Source organism: Petaurus breviceps, unplaced genomic scaffold (genome assembly GCF_028583685.1).
Source record: "Petaurus breviceps papuanus isolate PSGF00001 unplaced genomic scaffold, PetGlider_PUasm1.0 90977, whole genome shotgun sequence".
Lineage (NCBI taxonomy): Eukaryota > Metazoa > Chordata > Mammalia > Diprotodontia > Petauridae > Petaurus > Petaurus breviceps.
In genome coordinates, this window is record NW_027187391.1 from 20,380,055 (window position 1) to 20,398,783 (window position 18,729).

At 37.9% G+C, this 18,729-nt stretch overlaps 1 protein-coding gene across 2 annotated transcripts in view; it reads left to right on the forward strand.

The window, feature by feature from the left end:
- The window catches only part of ECHDC1 (ethylmalonyl-CoA decarboxylase 1), a 61,602-nt gene that overhangs the window by 17,363 nt on the left and 25,510 nt on the right, over positions 1 to 18,729 (forward strand). For both annotated transcript variants that reach the window (XM_069077450.1, XM_069077449.1), the window contains exons 2-5: positions 4,910 to 5,131; positions 7,361 to 7,503; positions 12,187 to 12,239; positions 13,608 to 13,688. In XM_069077450.1, coding sequence (XP_068933551.1) covers positions 4,912 to 5,131; positions 7,361 to 7,503; positions 12,187 to 12,239; positions 13,608 to 13,688 — 497 coding nt within the window. In that variant the 5' untranslated portion in view covers positions 4,910 to 4,911. The remainder of the gene's footprint in view (positions 1 to 4,909; positions 5,132 to 7,360; positions 7,504 to 12,186; positions 12,240 to 13,607; positions 13,689 to 18,729) is intronic.

Here is an 18,729-nt window from a genome sequence, read left to right on the forward strand (position 1 = left end):
GCACTGTTCTGAGCACTGGGGATACAAAAAGAGGCAAAAGATAGATTGTGCCCTCCAGGAGCTCATGGTCTAATGGCGGAGACAGTAAGACAAATATGTAGAGACAAGCTATATACAGAATAATTTGGAAATAATTAAAACAGGGAAGGCATTAGAATTAAGAGGAGTTGAGAAGGTTTCCTGTAGAAAATGTTTTTAGTTGGGACTTGAAGGAAGCTGGAGAAACCAATAGGCATGTGGGAGACAACCAGAGAAAATTGCTGGAGTATAGAGATGAAATGTCTTGTTCTCAGAACACTGAGGAGGCCAGCGTCACTAGATTGAAGAGAGCATTGTAAGAAGACTAGAAAGGTGGGTGGGGGGTGTAGCAGCAAGCACCCCAGCGTCCCCAGGGTGGCTGCCAACACAGGTTCTTAAATCTGCTTTGCTAAAGGAAAGCAACTCAAAATTTGTTAACAAGCTTACTTTAATCAGTCAAATATGTATCATTTACCTAGTTCAGGGGAAAAAGGTCAGCACCCTGAACTTCAGAGTATACAGACAGAATTATCAAGACAGAGAAACAGATCAAGTAGACAGGTTTCCAAACTGTCCAACCATTACATCCATATCAAATCAACATCTGGGTTTTTCAAAGCTGGGGGGCTCTCAACAACAGCTTCCCAGAGTCTCATCTGATTAAATCACAGAACACTTCTCAAAGTAAGCCCCAAAACAAAGCCCCAAATCAGGGTTTATATAGCCTGCTCCTGGCTCAGAGAATGTAACAACCTTCTGCACCCACTGGCCAATCAAAAAGTATCTACTGAAAAACAAGCCTCCCACCCCAGGCTCCGGGTGCACTTTAGCCTAGAGGCAGGGAAGATCTTAAAAATTTACATTCCCATTATGGAGGGTAGATTATGAAGGGCTTTGAATGCCAAACAGAATTTTGTATTTGATCCTGAAGATGATAGGGAACCACTGAAGCTTATTGGGTAAGACAGTTATAGTTATACCTGCACTTTAGGAAAATCACTTTGGGTGCTGAATGGAGGATGGATTGGAGTGGATAGAGACCTGAGGCAGTCAGACCCACTATTATCTTATTGTAGTGGTCAAAATATGAGATGATGAAGTCCAACAACAAAGCAGTGATAATATTAGAGGAGAAAAGAAAATATGCTCAAGAGAATTTGGGGGAATAGAGAGGTTAAGGGGGGAAGTCTAAGAGGGGATAAGTTACAAGGAAATGTAATAATAATAATATGATACAGTTATCCCTTCTATATTATGACTTTCTTCATCGAAGTTTTGATATATTGTGGGTTGGCATAAGAAATTAAATGGGAATTTTGGGGGAGTTTTGCAGAAGCTGCAGATGACCCAAGAAGGCCCTCAGACAACACAGAAAAAGTTTAGAAACTCAGAAATGCATAAAAATATATAGTATTTTATCATGACCCAAATTTTACAATTAGGTACTATAAGTACCCCATAAAAGAAAAAAAAATTCAGACTTCTCTGGTACAAAGGGAGGGCCAAAATATTTTACTCAAATTTTCCACATTGTAGCGGGTCCTGTGCCCCTAGCTCCCTCGATGTGAAAAGGATAACTGTATAAGGAAAAAATGAAGTCAGAACATGTATTTCCTCTTATGGTGTGTACATTCTGGCTCACTCTTAGACCCAGGTAGCTACATTTATCCCAGGATCCTATCATACCCTGAGGAGTTAATAGGGTGCATTTTGCATTTTATTTGCTTTGACTCAAGGTCTCACTAGCACTCTTTGTCCCATTAAGAGGCCTGTAACTGGACTCCAGTTCCTTTTAACTACTTAACCTGGGTGCATACTCTCCCTTTTAGCACTTCTTAACTCAATTCCTTCACAGCATTGGTCATACAGAATTCACATCCTCATGTGGCATGCTTCAGGGACCTGTCAATTGAAGCCTTGTATCTGCTACCACTGGGCTGGAGTGCCAAAGTTCATTCCTTAAGGTTCCTCTTTACTCCTTGGGGCAGCAATGCTGCACTGGCTTTAAAACTAAGCTCTTATATCCAGGAACATTAGGATATTAAGGAAGCCTCTGACCTTTTGAAATTCACTGGCTTGTGCAGGATCCACGCCTTTCACGTCCCAAGTAAAATTCAGCAAAGGTAGACAGAGACACATTCTCTTTTGAGCAAGATAACCTTTTATTAACAGGGTGCAAACCTGCCAATAAGAATGGGTCAATGACTTTGCCTCACTTTAAGCCAAAGATCCCAAGATGAAGACTTGAATCATTTTTATAAAGCTAGAATAAATAACAGAACAGGCTAGGTGACATTATGGCATTAAGGACTGGTTACATAGCTGAGGCATGGGGAAGGGTATGATTGGTTAGAAATTGGAAATGAGGGGCTGGCAACATCACCTCTTCTTCCCTCCTGTGACTAAGAAAAATTCATTGTTTGAGTTCACCTGCAAGGTTAAAAGATACTGGGCTAGACTTCTTTGGATAGCAAACCGGATATCCTTGATGGGTAGCTTGGTGTTGTAAAGATACTAGACCAGACTCCCAGGTGTCCATGCATTCTACCAAGGATAGCAGAAGTCCTTAAGGCAAGAATAGAACAGTGATTAGCAAGATAACTGGATTTCTAAAATTAACTCATTACCGACCAGCTAAGTTCAGGGACTAAGAAACATGACTGAAGCAGTTATAGGACAAAATCAATCAGCTGTAAATAGGATCAATAAAAAAGTGATATAGAATCAATTTCATCCTCCCAACAAGAAAGGAACACATGGCCTCAGAGAAGAGAGAGGACCTATTAACAGTCTCAGAAGTTGTGAGGTAAAGAGTCACTGAGACCCTCCCCCCCAAGAATAAATTAGGGGAAATAGGGAGTGACTGGTTAATTTTTCAATGCTTCTATAGACAAAGAACCTTCACTTCACAAGGTAATTAGCTGACCAAAATGAATTGTAGAATATCTGTACATTCTCCAGGCATTTCCTTTACATATCATGATTCGCAGAGAAACAACTCCTTGCCCTCCATGTGGAATTCCAGATGCTATTCCAGGTGCCCTGCATGTATGCTACACCCCCATTATGCTCTTTGACTTGGAATCACAAAAGAGGGATATTTTTCTAAGAAATGGTTGGGTCATCTCACCAGAAATAGTGGGATCAGCACAGATCCCTACTGATCCCAGTCTCTGCCCAGGATCAAGTGCAGTAACCACACCTACAGCAGAACCTTGTAGAGCAGAGATTCCCCAGATCCCCCAAAGGATCTGTACATAAATTTTAGGAGGTTCCTGAACTTGATATATAAAAAAAAAAATCCTTTCCTTTGTAACTGTGTATTTTACTGTATTCATTTAAAAACATCATTCTGAGAAGGAGTCTGTAGTCTTCACCAGGCTGCCGAAGGGCTCCATAACACAAAAAGGTTACTCTTGTTTTAGAGTGTTTGTAGGGAAGAACAGAGGATTATAAATCCAGAGGCCTATTTAAGTGCTCAACTCTGTACCAAGATGGAGGATAGATCATGATTTGTTAAACCCAGTATATTCATGCTACTCTGACTCCCTTTTCCAGACTCTAAGCAGACCATCACCCTTGTTACTATTTCTTTCATGTTACTGTTAAATCAAAGCTTGTTTCCTTTTTAGTATCCTTGATGAGATTTGTGAGTCATTCTAGTCTTTGTGATAAGATTTAGAAACTACTTTTACCAGCATCATATAAACAATTTCAGCAAGTGACAATCAGGTTTTTTTGTTTGTTTTTCTTAAATTTGTTCATGAAATCTGAAAGTACAACCTCTTTAGGGCTCTCTGTCTCTATATGCTGATTATGATAACTTCTTTGTGTTCATTGTTATTATGTTGTTTAGTTGTGTTTGACCCTTTGTGACCCTGTTTGGGGTTTCCTTGGCAGAGATAGTTGGAGTGGTTTGCCATTTCCTTCTCCAGCTCATTTTATAGATGGGGAGACTGAGGGAAACAAGGTTATTTGACTTGCCTAGCTTATTTGACTTACACAGCTAGTAAGGATCTGGGGCTGGATTTGAACTCAGGTCCTACTGACTCCAGGCCCGGCACTTTATTCATTTCAACACCTAGCTGCCCCATCCATAAATACCTATTCTTTTTTGTATAGATATTTATAAAATATATACCATTAACTGCTCCACTGCAGTACTTTACTAAGCATACCCCTTTTACTTGGGAGGAATTAAGTTTGTGCTCTGACCTTTGTAATCTCATATTTTCTATTTCTTCTTAATTCCTTCTAGAAACTCATGTATAATAGAAACTTGTTTAAAACTATAGAAAAGTACATTGAAAATGTACTTGATCATCCTGAAAGTTGTCCTCCACCAATAAAAGCAATACACATACCTTTTCCCATCCATTCATCCCTCCAACCAATAGCAGGTGTCCCAGAGAATGAGAATAAGAGTCATTAGATTACGATTTGAAGATTCGGTATCCACAAGAGTCTGCTCAGCCTGTTTGTCCCCATATTGAAGGAGATTTCTGACAATGGGAAAACTGGTCTTGTGATCTCAGGAGTAAACTATGATGATAGATATAACACTTGGATATTCTTTTCCTTTGTCACGCTTCTTATGGCCTAATAACAAGTGCACTGTAATCTAAATACTGTCTGACCACCTTTTCATAGACAAATAGATTATGCACATTTGGAGTTATCAGATTGTGGATATAGAAGGGAGGAGAGAAGAGGAAATTCTTTCTTGGGAAGGCTAAGAAGCTATTGCTGCTACCAAGAAGAGTGTGTGAAAGAGTGTATCTGAAAACAGGCAAAATTCCACCACTTGGATATTGTGATATTTAGCATTCAAATAAAGGGTAATGGTATAGTTGGGTTTTGTACCATATTTCTTCCTTTTTTTCTCTTCCAGAAATGGCTGCTTCTTTTTTGAAGATTTCATCTCTTTCTGTAAGGAAAAAATTCTTACAGCAAGCTCGTTTTCCACTGTACAGCACTTCACATGGTTTCCACGAGGAAGACGTCAAAAAGAAACTTATGAAGTTTCCTGGTGGATCTGTAGACCTTCGTAAGGAAGACTGTGGCATTAGCATTCTCACTTTTAACAACCCAAGTAAAAAGAATGCATTCTCAGGTACTAGTGATTTCCCCCCTCTAGTTAAAGGTTAATGGAAGACTGTGAGGCACCATTGTCAAATGGAAAGAGCATTACTGGTTTTAGAGTCAGTGGACCAAGGTTCAAGTGCTGCCTCTGTCACCACCCATGTGACTTTTAAGCACATCCTCTCTGGGCCTCAGTTTCTTCATATGTAAAATGAGAAACTTTAGACTAAATGTTTTCCAGGGCCCCAAACTCTACCTTTACAGTGTTATGAGCTAATAAATAAATGCTTATCACCTGATTGAATGATCCAGCCTTGCACTATCTTCTTTGAGCTTCTCTTGCTTTGGTTCTGATAAACACATTATATTCAGACATCAGTGAAATACAAATGATTATACATTTTGTGTTTTTTTTTTCTATGATGATTTTTTAAAAACTTAGATTGGACTTATTTCTATCATCAAGTACATTTTAGAGCTGACTTTCCACATTTTAAAATGGTGTATGTTCAGGGATGAAAAGTAATGCTAACAGATTAAGAAAAACATAATTAGAAAAGTGAGTCTGAAGCAAAGAAACCATATTATTCTTTTCAAAGGTAAGAAGAGATGATTGTAATGTTACTTATTATTTCCTGTTCTGATTGGTTGGGTGATTTATTCATATTTATTTTGATCAAATGTTTATTTATTTCATTTCAAATATTACAATCTAAGAACCTTTAAGAGCAGAGACTTCTTTTGTATCTGTAGGACCTTAGACTTAGATGTAGAAGGGACCTTAGAGGCCGTCTAGTTCAAATTTCTTAAACTTTTTCCATTCTGACCCCTTTTCTTGGTTCTGAAGCATTTGTTGTTGTTTTGTGGCCTGAGGGCATGCTCAGTACAAAGTACACATGCTTGAACTTCTGTGGAACTTGGGCATTGCTTGAAAACCTCAGATTCATTACACATTTGATTTTGAATTAAGTTTTGATCATTGCACTTTCTTCTTTATTTACTTTTTACTGTTGTCAAATTTTTGTATATGGGGTCACAACCCACAGTTTAAGAAGTGCTATTTCTAGTTCAGCCTTCTCATTTTACAGATGAGGAAACTGAGGCCCAGACAGGTTAAGCAAAATGCCCAAGATCACAAAGGTAGTGAGAAATCCAGTGTGGCATTTGGACCACTCATCTGTTAGCCATCATTTTAATTTTTTAAGCCCCTTCATCCTTTGGAAAAAATGGGTGATAGTGGAACTTATATAGGAACCTTAGAGGCAATCCAGTCAACTTCCTCTTTTTACAGAGAGGAAAGAAACTGAAACTCTGAGAAGTTAATTGATTTCCTAATGGTCATAAATCTAGTAAATGTCAGAGAAGGGATTTAAATTCAAGTCTTCTGGACTCCATGTCCCGTACTTTATCTGTTACACCATGCTAAGCACTTAGTACAGAACTGTTCATCCTTAGGAAAAGTTCAGTGAATATATGTTCCGACTGACTTAACTGCAAGATAAAATCTTAGTCAACAACAAAAACAAAAAATTTCCAAACTTTCAATTTCTGAATTGAAGTGGACTAATCAGGCAGAGGTTGTCAGTATCTTTAATGGAGCTTTTGTTAGTGGTGTTGTGAAAAGCAATAGAGAAAGTAATCAGAACATATTCTGACCTTGAGAGGTGGCTTACATTCTAATGGAAGAGTTTATAGTTACATGGATTAAGCAACGGCTGGCATCTATTAGTCCAAATCTTTGTTTTAATTTATCATTTTGCTATAATCTTTATAGGTTCCCAAGGCAGTTTCTTGAGTAAAGGAAAAATGAGAATTTATCACACTGAGAACACTATGAACTTGGAAAGTTACCAAAGACTTTTAGCATAAGCATATTCAAAAGATAAACATTAGAAGATCTTAGTGGGAACTTCAGTTTTAATTTTTTCCTCTTTCTGCAATTCCCTTTACATTCCTTTAGAGACCAAGGAAGGAGTTTTGGTCTAATTGAATCTTCTCTTCAGCATAGTTTCTTTTTTTTAACCACTCCCATAAACATAATCTCTCCCTTTTGTGAATGAATGCTGTGTTACCTCTTAATCATATGCTACCTTGCATTGTTTTGTAACTGTTTCATGTGATATATAAATCCCATTAAGCCTTTTGTATCTCCCACAATCCAGTGTAATGCTATGTACATAGACAATAGAGACCTGGAATGTACTTGGAGTCTTTATTTCTGTTTTCCTATTCCCCCCCGCCCCTCCCTTTTCAATAACAGGAGTTATGATGCTACAGCTTCTGGAGAGGGTGATTGAACTAGAAAACTGGAAAGAAGGGAAAGGCCTTATTGTCTGTGGGGCAAAAAACACTTTCTGCTCAGGATCTGATTTGAATGCTGTGAAAGGTCTGGGAACCTCACAGGTCAGTGGTCATGTAAATTGCATTTTTCATTCCTGATATACTTGTTGAAACATTAGGTCATTGATTTGGAACTGGCATGGATAATCTAGTCAAACCCATTCATTTTACAGATAAGGAAACCAACTTATTGAGTTAAACGACTTGTCCAAAGTCACAAAGTAGCAAGCAATAGGGGTAAATTTGAACCCAGATTCTGAAACTTCAATACCAGCACACTCCTACTCTTCACTTAAATTTTATCTTATAAAGGAGAGAACTTGCAGTGTTCTTTGTGGCATACTTCTATGGCCTTTAAGAAGGCAATTTTCAATTAATTTCCTTCCAGAAATCTATATTTTTACCTTGGATGACAGGGAGACTAATTTAAGACAAACAAACAAACAGCTTTTTAGAAAGATCATCAAAAGTTTTGAGGTTCAGTAATATAACACATTCATCAATTGGCTTTAGCTTGTCCTTGCTTATTTAAATACACGACTAATTTATTTAAATATTTAAATACATTATTAATTTATTTAAATACATGATCATTAGGTTTCTAGGTTTATTTGTTCTTTTGATATTCTCCTAGAAACCTTTTGAACTAAAGTATTTGTTTTATTTTTTAAAAAATTTAATTAGAAACTAGTGTAAGTAGTGAAAAGTACAGAAAAGGAGTGTAGCTATCCTTTAAAAAGGCAGCAAATAGTGCGAACTATTTAGGAGATAGAACTTCAGTAAATACTGATAAGTGATTATCTAACATTAAAAATTTAAATTTTGATTATAATGTATGGGGGAAAAACGTGATTTAGTAAGATTCCTTTTGCACAGAACTTTCCAGACTTGATTATTGTTTCAATTAGCAAGCATTTATTAAGTGCCTATTATGTGCCATATACTGTGTTAGGCTTAGGATATGATAAATGAAATAATCCCTACTTATGAGGAATTTAACGTTCTAATGGGGAAAACAACAAATATACATGTATATGGATGATGTTTTTATATATGATACCTGATACAGACTGTATATGAAAACATACAGAATAAATAAAAATAAATACGAGGTTGTTGGATATAAGATAGTTCAGTAGGGAGGAAATCAGAAAAGGAAGACTCAGTAAAGGCTTCTTGCAAGAGATGATGCTCAAGCTGTGTCTTGTAAGAAGAGAGGAACTCTGTGAAATAGAGGTGAGGAGGCAGTACCTTCAGGTGTGGAGAGCAACCCATTCAAAGACATAGACTATCATATGCAAAGAATACAGAGACCAATTTTGCTGAATTGCAGAGTGTGAAAGGGAGACTAGAAAGATAGGTTGGGACAAGGTTGTGAAGGACTTTAAAAACTAAACAGAGTTGATATTTTATCCTAGAGGCACTGGAGTTTATTGAGTAGGGAGTGACAAAATCAGATCTCCACTTAGGGAAAATAACATTGGCTGTAGTGGCAAGAATAGTCAGTAATAATTTGTTAGGCCCTTGCTCTGTGCCAGCCCTTGTGCTAAGGATGGGAACACAAATACAAGTAGAAAGGAGGATAGTCCCTGCCCTCAAGGAGCCTTCATTCTAATGGGAAAGGCACCTAAAAGAAGACTGAAATTGGGTGGGGATAGGGCTAGAGCATGGTCAAAAAACTCTGGAGTGCAGCCTAAAGAAGAATAAGACATGGCTGGCCTGGGCACCCTCCTTAAATTGAGGTTCTGGGAGGAGCCATCCAGTCAGAGGGAGAGGTCCTTCCAGTAAGCAATTGGAGATACAGGGATGAAGCTCAGGGAAGAAACTGAGGCTGAATATATAGATATTCTTCATAGAGAAGTTAAACCCATGGGAACTGATGAGGTCAACCACAGAGAGATTATAAGAGAAGAAGAGATGTATAACAGAATTTTAGGATACATCCACACTTAGGGGCATGATTTGAATGATGATCCAGCAAAGAAGACAGAAAGTAAATGGCCAGACAGGTAGGAGGAGAACAGGGGAAGAATGATATCCCAAGAGATGAGAGTATGTAAGAGCAGGTGGTCAGCAGTGTCAGATACAGTGGGTAGAGTGAGGAATGAGAAAAGACCAACTAATTTGGCAATTAAAGGATGGTCAGTAACTCTGGAGAGAACAATTTCATTTGAGTGATGAGGCTAGAAAAAAATTGCAATAGGTTTGAATGAATGAGAGGTGAGGAAGTGGAAGCAGTAGTGGGTTTTTTCAAGGAGTGTGACTGAGAAAGGAAAGATAGATATAGATACATACTGTATATAGATATGTATAACATATATCATATATGGTGAAAGATTGAGAATATGGTAGAGTGTAGTGAAGGTGTTTTTCAAGAATGGAAGGAAAGAACCTGATAGGAAATGGTTGAAAATTTGAGAGGATCTGGGAAGATGGGAATGATTAAAGATGCATTCTATTGGGGAACATGGGATGGGATGGAAGGATGCATTGATGTACACATGTAGAGGGGCTGGCCTTTGTAAGGGAAAGGATTACCTCTTTGTCAAAGACTGAGGGTAAAGAGGAAAGAGTAGGAGGATTTCAAGAGGTTTTGCAATGAAGAGAAAGGAAAAAGAGGGCATTCCTGTTGAATGGTTTCAGTTTTCTCAGTAAAATAAGAGGAAGGTCCTCAGCTTGAGAGATGGATGGATGGCAATGTGAGAGGCTTGAGGAGAAAAGAAGATAACTTCTTTGGAGGGTGAGATAGGGAATCCATTGGAAGGAGTTTAAAGTATATCAGAAATCATACAAAACAGTATGTGTTAAAGTATTAATGCTTAAGTCATTTTCCTAGTATAATTGTGTCAAAGTAATGAGTATAAATGTATGGAATACTTAACTACTTTAAAATAGCTTCATGACTCTTGAGATTCAGAACTGTTTACAAGTTGCAGCTGTAAGGTCTGAATGAGGCTGTTCTACCCCAACTAAGAGGCTCTGAAATTGTTAACATGGCCTTATAAATAGTCTCTCTGTAAAAGAAGCTTTTCTTTCTGTAGCAAACACTCTGCCCTTTATAGTCAAAAATGCATCACTGAAATATCTGCTTATTTGATGAAATTGCCTTAGGTTCTGGGTGCTGGAGATGATGATAGATGGCATAGATTATAGTTTAGATAGAATGTCCAAACCAATTCTGATAAAGTGCACTAATGTCCTTACTAAATGCTTTTTTATTATGATTATGTTGTTGATGATGCTGTCTTTTTCATTATATTTTAAAGTTTTTAGGAGAGAAGTAATTGAGTCTCTAATATAGTTTGTATTAAGCTTATACCTCCCTTTATTTTACAAGGGCTCCCTTCCTGATTATTTAAGCTTAAGAAAGAATCGATTCAGTTCTAATATAACTTGTTTGAAGATCAGTATGTAAATTTATTTTCTTTTACAGAAGCTTTCAAAAATTAAGTTTAAGAAAGAGTTGAATTTGTTCTAACACCACTTGTTTAAAGAGTAGTATGATATCTGATAGTATTAATAGAAGGCATATAATCCTCAGTTTAGAAGGCAGAACATTTGATGGAATGCAAAAATTAATCTTGAAAAGGTTTAGGACAGGGCATAGAGAAAGGTGGGAAAAGAACTAGAAAAAGTATTTATACTGTTTTGATTTTATCCACAATTTTAATCAAATACTGTTTTGATACTAGTGATATCATATAGGCTATCAAGATACACAGTTTTTTGGAGGATTGAACAGTTTGGTTGCAGGGTGGGGGTGGGGGATATACATTTTTGCAATTTTCTGTGACCTAGAGGTGAATCTGTCAACTCTGCAGTATACTTGTATCTACCCAGAAGATAGCTTTATTCTTTACCTTCTTGATTAACTTTTAGATTTAGTGGTTATTATTATCCCGGTGCTCTTACCTGTCTTCTTACTGCTGCTTCAATTTTCTCTTTTAAGTTTGGACTGAGAAAAACCATTACCACCTTATGTGACCCAGTCATCATGTCTTGGAATACTCATAATAGGCATAAGGAAAAAGACTGCCGTGAAGTGTGTTTGAAAATTTGATTCAAACCAAAGAGGCTCAATATTTTTTTGACAACTCAGAAACTTCACGTAAATAGTTCAAGAGAACTTTGTTCAGGAAAAAAGTAAAAAAGGTATTGGCTATAGCAAGTAACAAAAAAAAATCATAAAAATTGAAATTGACTATAATCTACATACAAATAATAATTGTTTATAGATGTAGGACCTATATCAGAATTAGTTGCTGATGTGCAATCAGACCAGAAATTAGTGGCATGTAGTAGGCTTGTTTCCTTCCTTTGTTGTCTCATTAGAATTTAAGGTCTTGAGGGCAGGGAATATTTTACTTTTGTTTTTGTGCCTATTAGATACTTGAGAAATGTTTGTTGATTGAATGATTAAGGAGAATCTATTCTTTATGTAAATCAGAATTATTATTAGTAAGGATCAACATTTTTTTAGCCCCTATCATCCTCCGCTATTTTATATACATTTATTTCTTTGGTTTTCAGTTTCCAGCTGTAATTCTGCTCCAGAAAACATGAAAGCAGTTATTTGGGGAAAATGTAATTTGTTATGTGAGCTACACAAAGTTTGCAAAATAGAGGAAAGTCAGGTTCACTTTTGAGCTCTACAACTTTGGCATTTTCAATTCAGAAAAATAATTTTCCCTCTGTAAAGTAATTACATTAGTTGTATATTATCTTTGTTTTTGTTTTTACTTGCAGGATGGAGTCGAATTGTGCATGTTTATGCAAAACACCTTAACAAGATTTATGAGGTAGTATCTCTTCCCTTGTTATGGGGTTATTCCAGGCTTTGTAACTCTACTGCTAGCATTGAAAATGACAAGGAAGGTGATGAGCAAGCAAACAGTCAATAATCAGCAAATGTTTACACACCTGTTGTATACAAACAAAGGACAACTTAGTAGTGAGCAATATAAAGAAGTGTAAGGCATATTTACTCTGAATGTAAGCACTTTATAGAATAGGGATACCAGGAGGGTTAGCTGAGTAAAGATAAGGAAATATTCATACAAGATCTACCACAGTGAGTTGTACAAATGTGTAAGGATGAAGGAGGGAGCAATGACTGAACTGTGATGGCTTGAAAATGCTTCGCAAAGGGGCAGAGTGAATAGAGCACCAGTCCTGGAGTCAGGAGGACCTGAGTTCAAATACAGCCTCAGACACTTAGCACAAAACTAGCAGTGTGACCTCGGGCAAGTCACTTAACCCCAATTGCCCCTCCAAAAAGCAAAAAAAAAAAAAATGCTTCGCAAAGACAAACAATTTGATTGAGCAAAGCCTTGACTAGGACTTGCTAGTGTGAAGAGGCAAGTGTGGGGATGGGATGGGGGTGCTGGTGGTGTAACCTAGCACTGTGTATTTTGAGGGGCAAACTCTGTCTGAACTGATTACTCTCTTTTTACCTGTGGAGCTCACACTTGCACAGTCCTATTCAGGTTCTTGAATAATGATTCATTTTTCCTGGCCTTGCTTTGAGATTACAGAATATGGACAGGGACACTGGGACTTCTTCATAGCCAAATGGAATTGTTCCCTTGGGTGGCTGAAGAGAAGTCTCAGGGACAGCTGGGACTAAGTCCTCATCTTTGCTCACTCATAGTTGCCCTGGACTTTTGAGTTGGAAAGTTCTACTCACTTGAGTTCTGAGAGGAATGATTAATAATATTGGGCAACAGTCCTTTATAAAACATGAGCATTCTGTAAAAGAATTACTTTTTATTTGTACAATGAATTTTTCTTTCTCAGTTCCTTGTGTGCCTTCCTCCAGTTTGATGTTCCAGGACTCAAGTATCTCTGAAACTAAGTTTCAGTGTTGCTCCATATGCCCAGTTACAGAATATCAGTCTATTTAGGGAGAATGATTACAGTAATTTTAGCATGAATTTTAAGTTGCACTTTCTCCCGTCCTCTTCTTTTCCCCCTCTCCATAACACATCCTGAATGAAACCCAATATCTCACTGTCTTTTAGAGATTGTTTCTGATTATAATATATTGTAATAATGTAGTTCTTCCATTGAATCTCCTCAGATATTGGTGCAGGATTTATGAATTGACATTAAAAAGTATAAAATAATGATACATTAATAATACTCTATTGTTTTTCTTCATTACGTAGGCTGCCTTTAATAACTGTTGCTTTGATTCAAGGAAGAGCAATGGGTGGAGGAGCAGAATTAACCACAGCATGCGATTTCAGGTATAGTGAAAATCTATTAGCTCTTACACAAATATATATCTACTGTTCACTTTGAGATGATTGGCAGTGTCTCCTGTGTTACTGAGCAGGGTTGTGTATCAGTGAATAATTTTATGTTGTCAGATAGCATTTGAAGAAGATTTTTATGGACCTTATCAGTCATCCCTATAATAGTCATTTTTATGTGAATACTTTTGGAAAATTTTAACAGTAACAAAATTATTTTGAATAAATTCAGATCCATCTCAATACAAAAGCAAGTAGTGAGTCCTTAGGAAAGGATGATGAATAAAGATGTGAACCTTAACTGCCAGGCCCATTGTATTGCACAAATAAGATACATACCAATTACTTAAGGAAAAGTAAAATAAGATAAAAATGAGCATAAATAACCATCTCACTAATGAGAATTATGTGTGTAGGACTTCTGGGTTTGCTCTTGTATCTCATGGTAAATGACTTCAAAGTTGATTTTAGGGGGACAGAGAAGTTGGACAAGAACATGCTATCTTTTCAGAGATGGGAGACTATAGAACAATGGCATCAAACTCAAATAAAAAGGAGGCACTAATCCCTACAGGCTACATAATGGTTATTGCCTTTCATTCTTAAAGAGGACCAAAATAACATCACTGTATTGGGGTCAGTGTATAGTGTGTCTGACTGTGGCTGATCGAACAATATGAGCTCAGAACACTTTACCACAAGTTGGGCACAGATAGTCCATATGAACATTTGGAGAGGAGATGTCTTTAAATTTGCACTTCTCACGTTTCTTTTGAGCTACTACAGTTCTGCTTTGTTCATTGAGCACAGCACCTTTTTTGACATGGGTATGCCATACTGTGCATTTCTATGCCAGTGTCTCCCATGTCATGCAATCAATTCCAGAGTTCTTCATAGTGACCTTGAGAGTGTCCTTGCATTATTTCTTCTAACCACCATGTGAGTGCCTTCCTTGCATGAATTTTTCATAGAATAGTCTTTTAGGCAAACATATATTTGGCATTCAAATGATGTGGCCAGCCCATTGGAGTTGTGTTCTCTGCAGTAGTTTGAATGCTTGGCAGTTTAGCTTGAGAAACAACTCAGGGACCAGTACCTCATCTTGCCAAGTGATCTTCAGAATTTTCCTAAGACAATTCAAAAGGAAGCAGTTCAATTTCCTGGTATGGTGCTGGTATACTGTCCGTGTTTCACAGGCATATAACAACAGGTCAGCACAATGGTTCTGTAGACCTTCAGTTTAGTAGGCAGTCTAATACCTTTTCCATCCCACACTTTCCTTTGGAGCCTCCCAAACACTGAGCTAACTCTGGCAGTATATGTGTCAGCCTCATTATCTAGATATACGTCCCTAGAAAGTATACTGCCAAAGTAAGTGAATTTATCCACAGTATTCAGAATATCTCCATTTGCTGTAATTGATGGTTCTATGTTTGGATGGTGTGGTGCTGGCTGGTGGAGAACCTGCATTTTCTCGGTGTTAACTGTTAGGCCAAAATTAGAATAAGCAGCAGAGAATCGATCCACATTTTGTTGCATCTCAGTTTCAGAGGTTGCACTGAGTAAACAAAATCACATACCAGATCTCCTTTCCTTTTAGTCTAGGCTTGTAGCCTCTTCAAGTTAAATAATTTACCCTCAGTGCAGTACCTGACTTTAATGCTGTTTTTATTGTCATTAAATGCTTCTGACAACATTGCTGAAAACATCATGCTACAAAGCATGTTAGCAAGCACACAGCTCTGCTTCATTTCATTAATGACAGGAAAAGTGTGAGAGCATCATCATTCATCCAGAGCCCATGCAAGCATGCCATCATAAAACTGGTATACAATACTGATGAACTTCTCTGGGCAAACAAATTTTAACATAATCTTCCACAAGCTCTCATGACCAATGTATCAGAGGCTTGGTCAGAATGATAAACATTGTGTACACATCTCTATTGTGCTCCTGGGATTTCTCATGGAGTTGTTGGGTAGCAAACTCCATACTGACCATTCCTCAGCCCTTTCTGAAGCCACAGTGGTTCTCAGATAGATGACCATCTTCTAGGTGAAGAATCAGTCTATTAAGAAGGACTTTGGCAAGAATCTTGTCAAACTAAGAGAGAGACTCCCATGTTATTGTCATAGGATAACTTAGTTGCTTTTTCTGCATAGAGATGGACAATGGAGGCATCCTTGATCTCCTGGGAGATAACCTCCTCTTGCCATCTAACCTAGAAAATTTCAGTCAGCTTTTTGTAAGAACAGTGGACCCCCTACCTTGTAAGTCTCAGCCAGAAGGAATCCGTATCAAGCACTTGGTTGCGTGGGAGGAACCTAATGGCATTCAAAACATCTTTTTCAGTTGGAATTTTGGCTAGTGAGGGAATGACTTCAATGTGAGGTATACAGTCAGTGGCTTCAGCATTGATTGATGATGGTCTGTTGAGAACGCTATGAAGCTGTTTAGCCTATTAGAGGATCTTGTCCTTATTACTGATTAGTGTGGCTCCATCAGTGCTGAGTAGTTGAGATGTGTCATACATAAATCATAGGCCCATAAATAGCCTTTAGGGCATCATAGAAGCACTTTGGATTGTTACTATGAGTGTAAAACTTTTTACTGAGCCAAGAGTCCTGCATCTCTAAGCTTCCCTTCCATTTTACTTTTGATGAAGTTGAATGCCATCTTCTTAAAGACAGATGAATATTCTGCTGTTAAACCCTGTGGGGTTATCAGTTTTCATTTAGTAGCTTCTGAATTTTTCCATCATTTTTGTCAAAACAGTACTGATGTTTGCAAGTGTTCTAGCCCAGATGAGTAAATGTGATGCTGTGTACTAAATCTCTGAAAGCTGACTACCCCTTTTCTGCTTCACTGTTGCTAGTGTTTTGGCTCAGCTCTCCCTCCAAAGTCAGCAACAGACTGTTGCCAGGGAAAAGCAACAGTTCATTGGGACAGATAGCATTGAATTACAAAGTTCTTTTTTATGTTGAAAAATTTTTTGAAACTGACATTTGATAATGCTGAATTTTACATGGATTTGAATATATTCTCCCTGCTAAAGCATTCATAAGACCGGATGCTTAGTGCAAGTACTATGTTCTTCATTCTGTGGATGACTTAATGTCTTAGAGGTGTTTAGTAAATTTCTTGGAGCCTCATTATAATACTTGCATGGAGTCCAATCAGACTCATAAAGCTCCTCTGCTGAAGGACCTTTTAAGTCACGGCTCTGCACACTCAAGAGATTCCCAGCAGAGTAAGTTTAGTCTTTGACAACATTTCCCTATAGCCTGCTGCTCTTCATTCCCCTGTGCTCAGTCTCTCGTATACCAGCCATTGGGATCTTGATAATGGACACTGACTCCAGCTCTTATTACCCTTGCCTTGGGCTTTAAATTACCTCATGTGTCTGTTTCTGGCTTTGATCTTAGACTTCATTAGCCCCTCTCATACATTTTGCTTTATTCTTTTTTTTTTTTTTTTTTTTTTTTTTTTTTGTTTTTTGGAGGGCAGTTGGGATTAAGTAACTTGCCCAAGGTCACACAGCTAGTTGTTATGTTAAGTGTCTGAGGCTGGATCCGAACCCAGGTCCCCCTGACTCCAGGGCTGGTGCTCTATTCACTGAGCCACCTAGCCGCCCATTTTGCTTTATTCTTTGGTTTCTAAAAACTGATTTTGACTTGAATCACTTATGGTTTAGGAGAGCTTTCCCAGGCATTACCATCTTGACAGTTGGCTCCTTGTCTTGTAGTCCATTGAGTCATTCCAGTCCCTGTCTATCATTTGACCTCCAGTGGCTGCTTGCTGTACTATTGAATGAATGAATGAATTACTATGAATGGTGTTTAAAACAGGTTCAGGGGCAGCTAGGTGGCACAGTGAATAGAGCACAGACCCTGGAGTCAGGAGGACCTGAGTTCCAATCTGACCTCAGACACTTAACACTTACTAGCCGTGTGACCTTGGGCAAGTCACTTAATCCCAATTGCCCTGCCCTCCACCCTCCAAAAAAAAGCAAAAAACAACAACAACAAAATAAAACCCCACCAGGTCCAAGCAAATAAAAGGGACTACAGCTTTGGAGATATTTCCTGTACCTAGAATTTGGATAAGAGGAGGTATTTAAACTAGATTCACAATGTATTCATTACTGGTATTCAATTATCAAACCAGTCTGTCTTCTGTAAGGTTTATATGTCTGTATGTAGGGAAATAGCAGTTAATAGCTAGCTAGCTAGGTAAGGCTATGGAATGCTTGCTGCACCTCACCTATGGTGGTAAAGGATTTCTTTACCTATTTTCCTCCATATTTGTCTGTAGCTCTGCTGCTGAACTTCTAGAGAATGGGGTAAGGAGCTACATGTGTATTCCATTGAGAATGAGCACGTGGCCCACAGTCAATTCCTGTTCTGGTCTTGTCACGACAGTGACTACATAAGAGATGTCTGGACATTAATGATATGTCCTACAGACATGGTATATTATGACAGTGAACAAATCAGATAACTCTCTTAACCTCATTTTCCTCATCTGTAAAACTGGGACAATGATACTTGTACTGCTTATCCTGTAGAATAATTATGAAAGAAGGGTTTTTGTAAATTCCACTTTACTACTCTCTCTTGTCCTTCCAGAGAGGAAAGGAAGCCATAATCTTTCTATGCCTTCTTAAAAACCAGTCTTTTATCATTATGAATTAGAAAATCATTAAACAAACATAAACATTTCCATAAACAAAGATGCCCAGAATATATAGAAGAGAGCTATATAAAAGGCTATCCTCAGAGACAGGAAGACTTCACTTCCTGTGTCTGACACATACTGGCTATGTGAACCCTGGGCAAATCACTTAAGTGCCCTAGGCAGCTTTCTAAAGTCAAGTTTCATAAAAGGGGCTGACTTGCATTCATATTGGGAGTTTCTTTATCTGGGCATTCCTTATACCAGTGAAATCACAGGTCCCATCCCTGTTCCTGTTAAATTTAACATGATAGTGCCAACATTACCCTACTTACCTGCGTCCTCTTTTGAACTTCCTAAT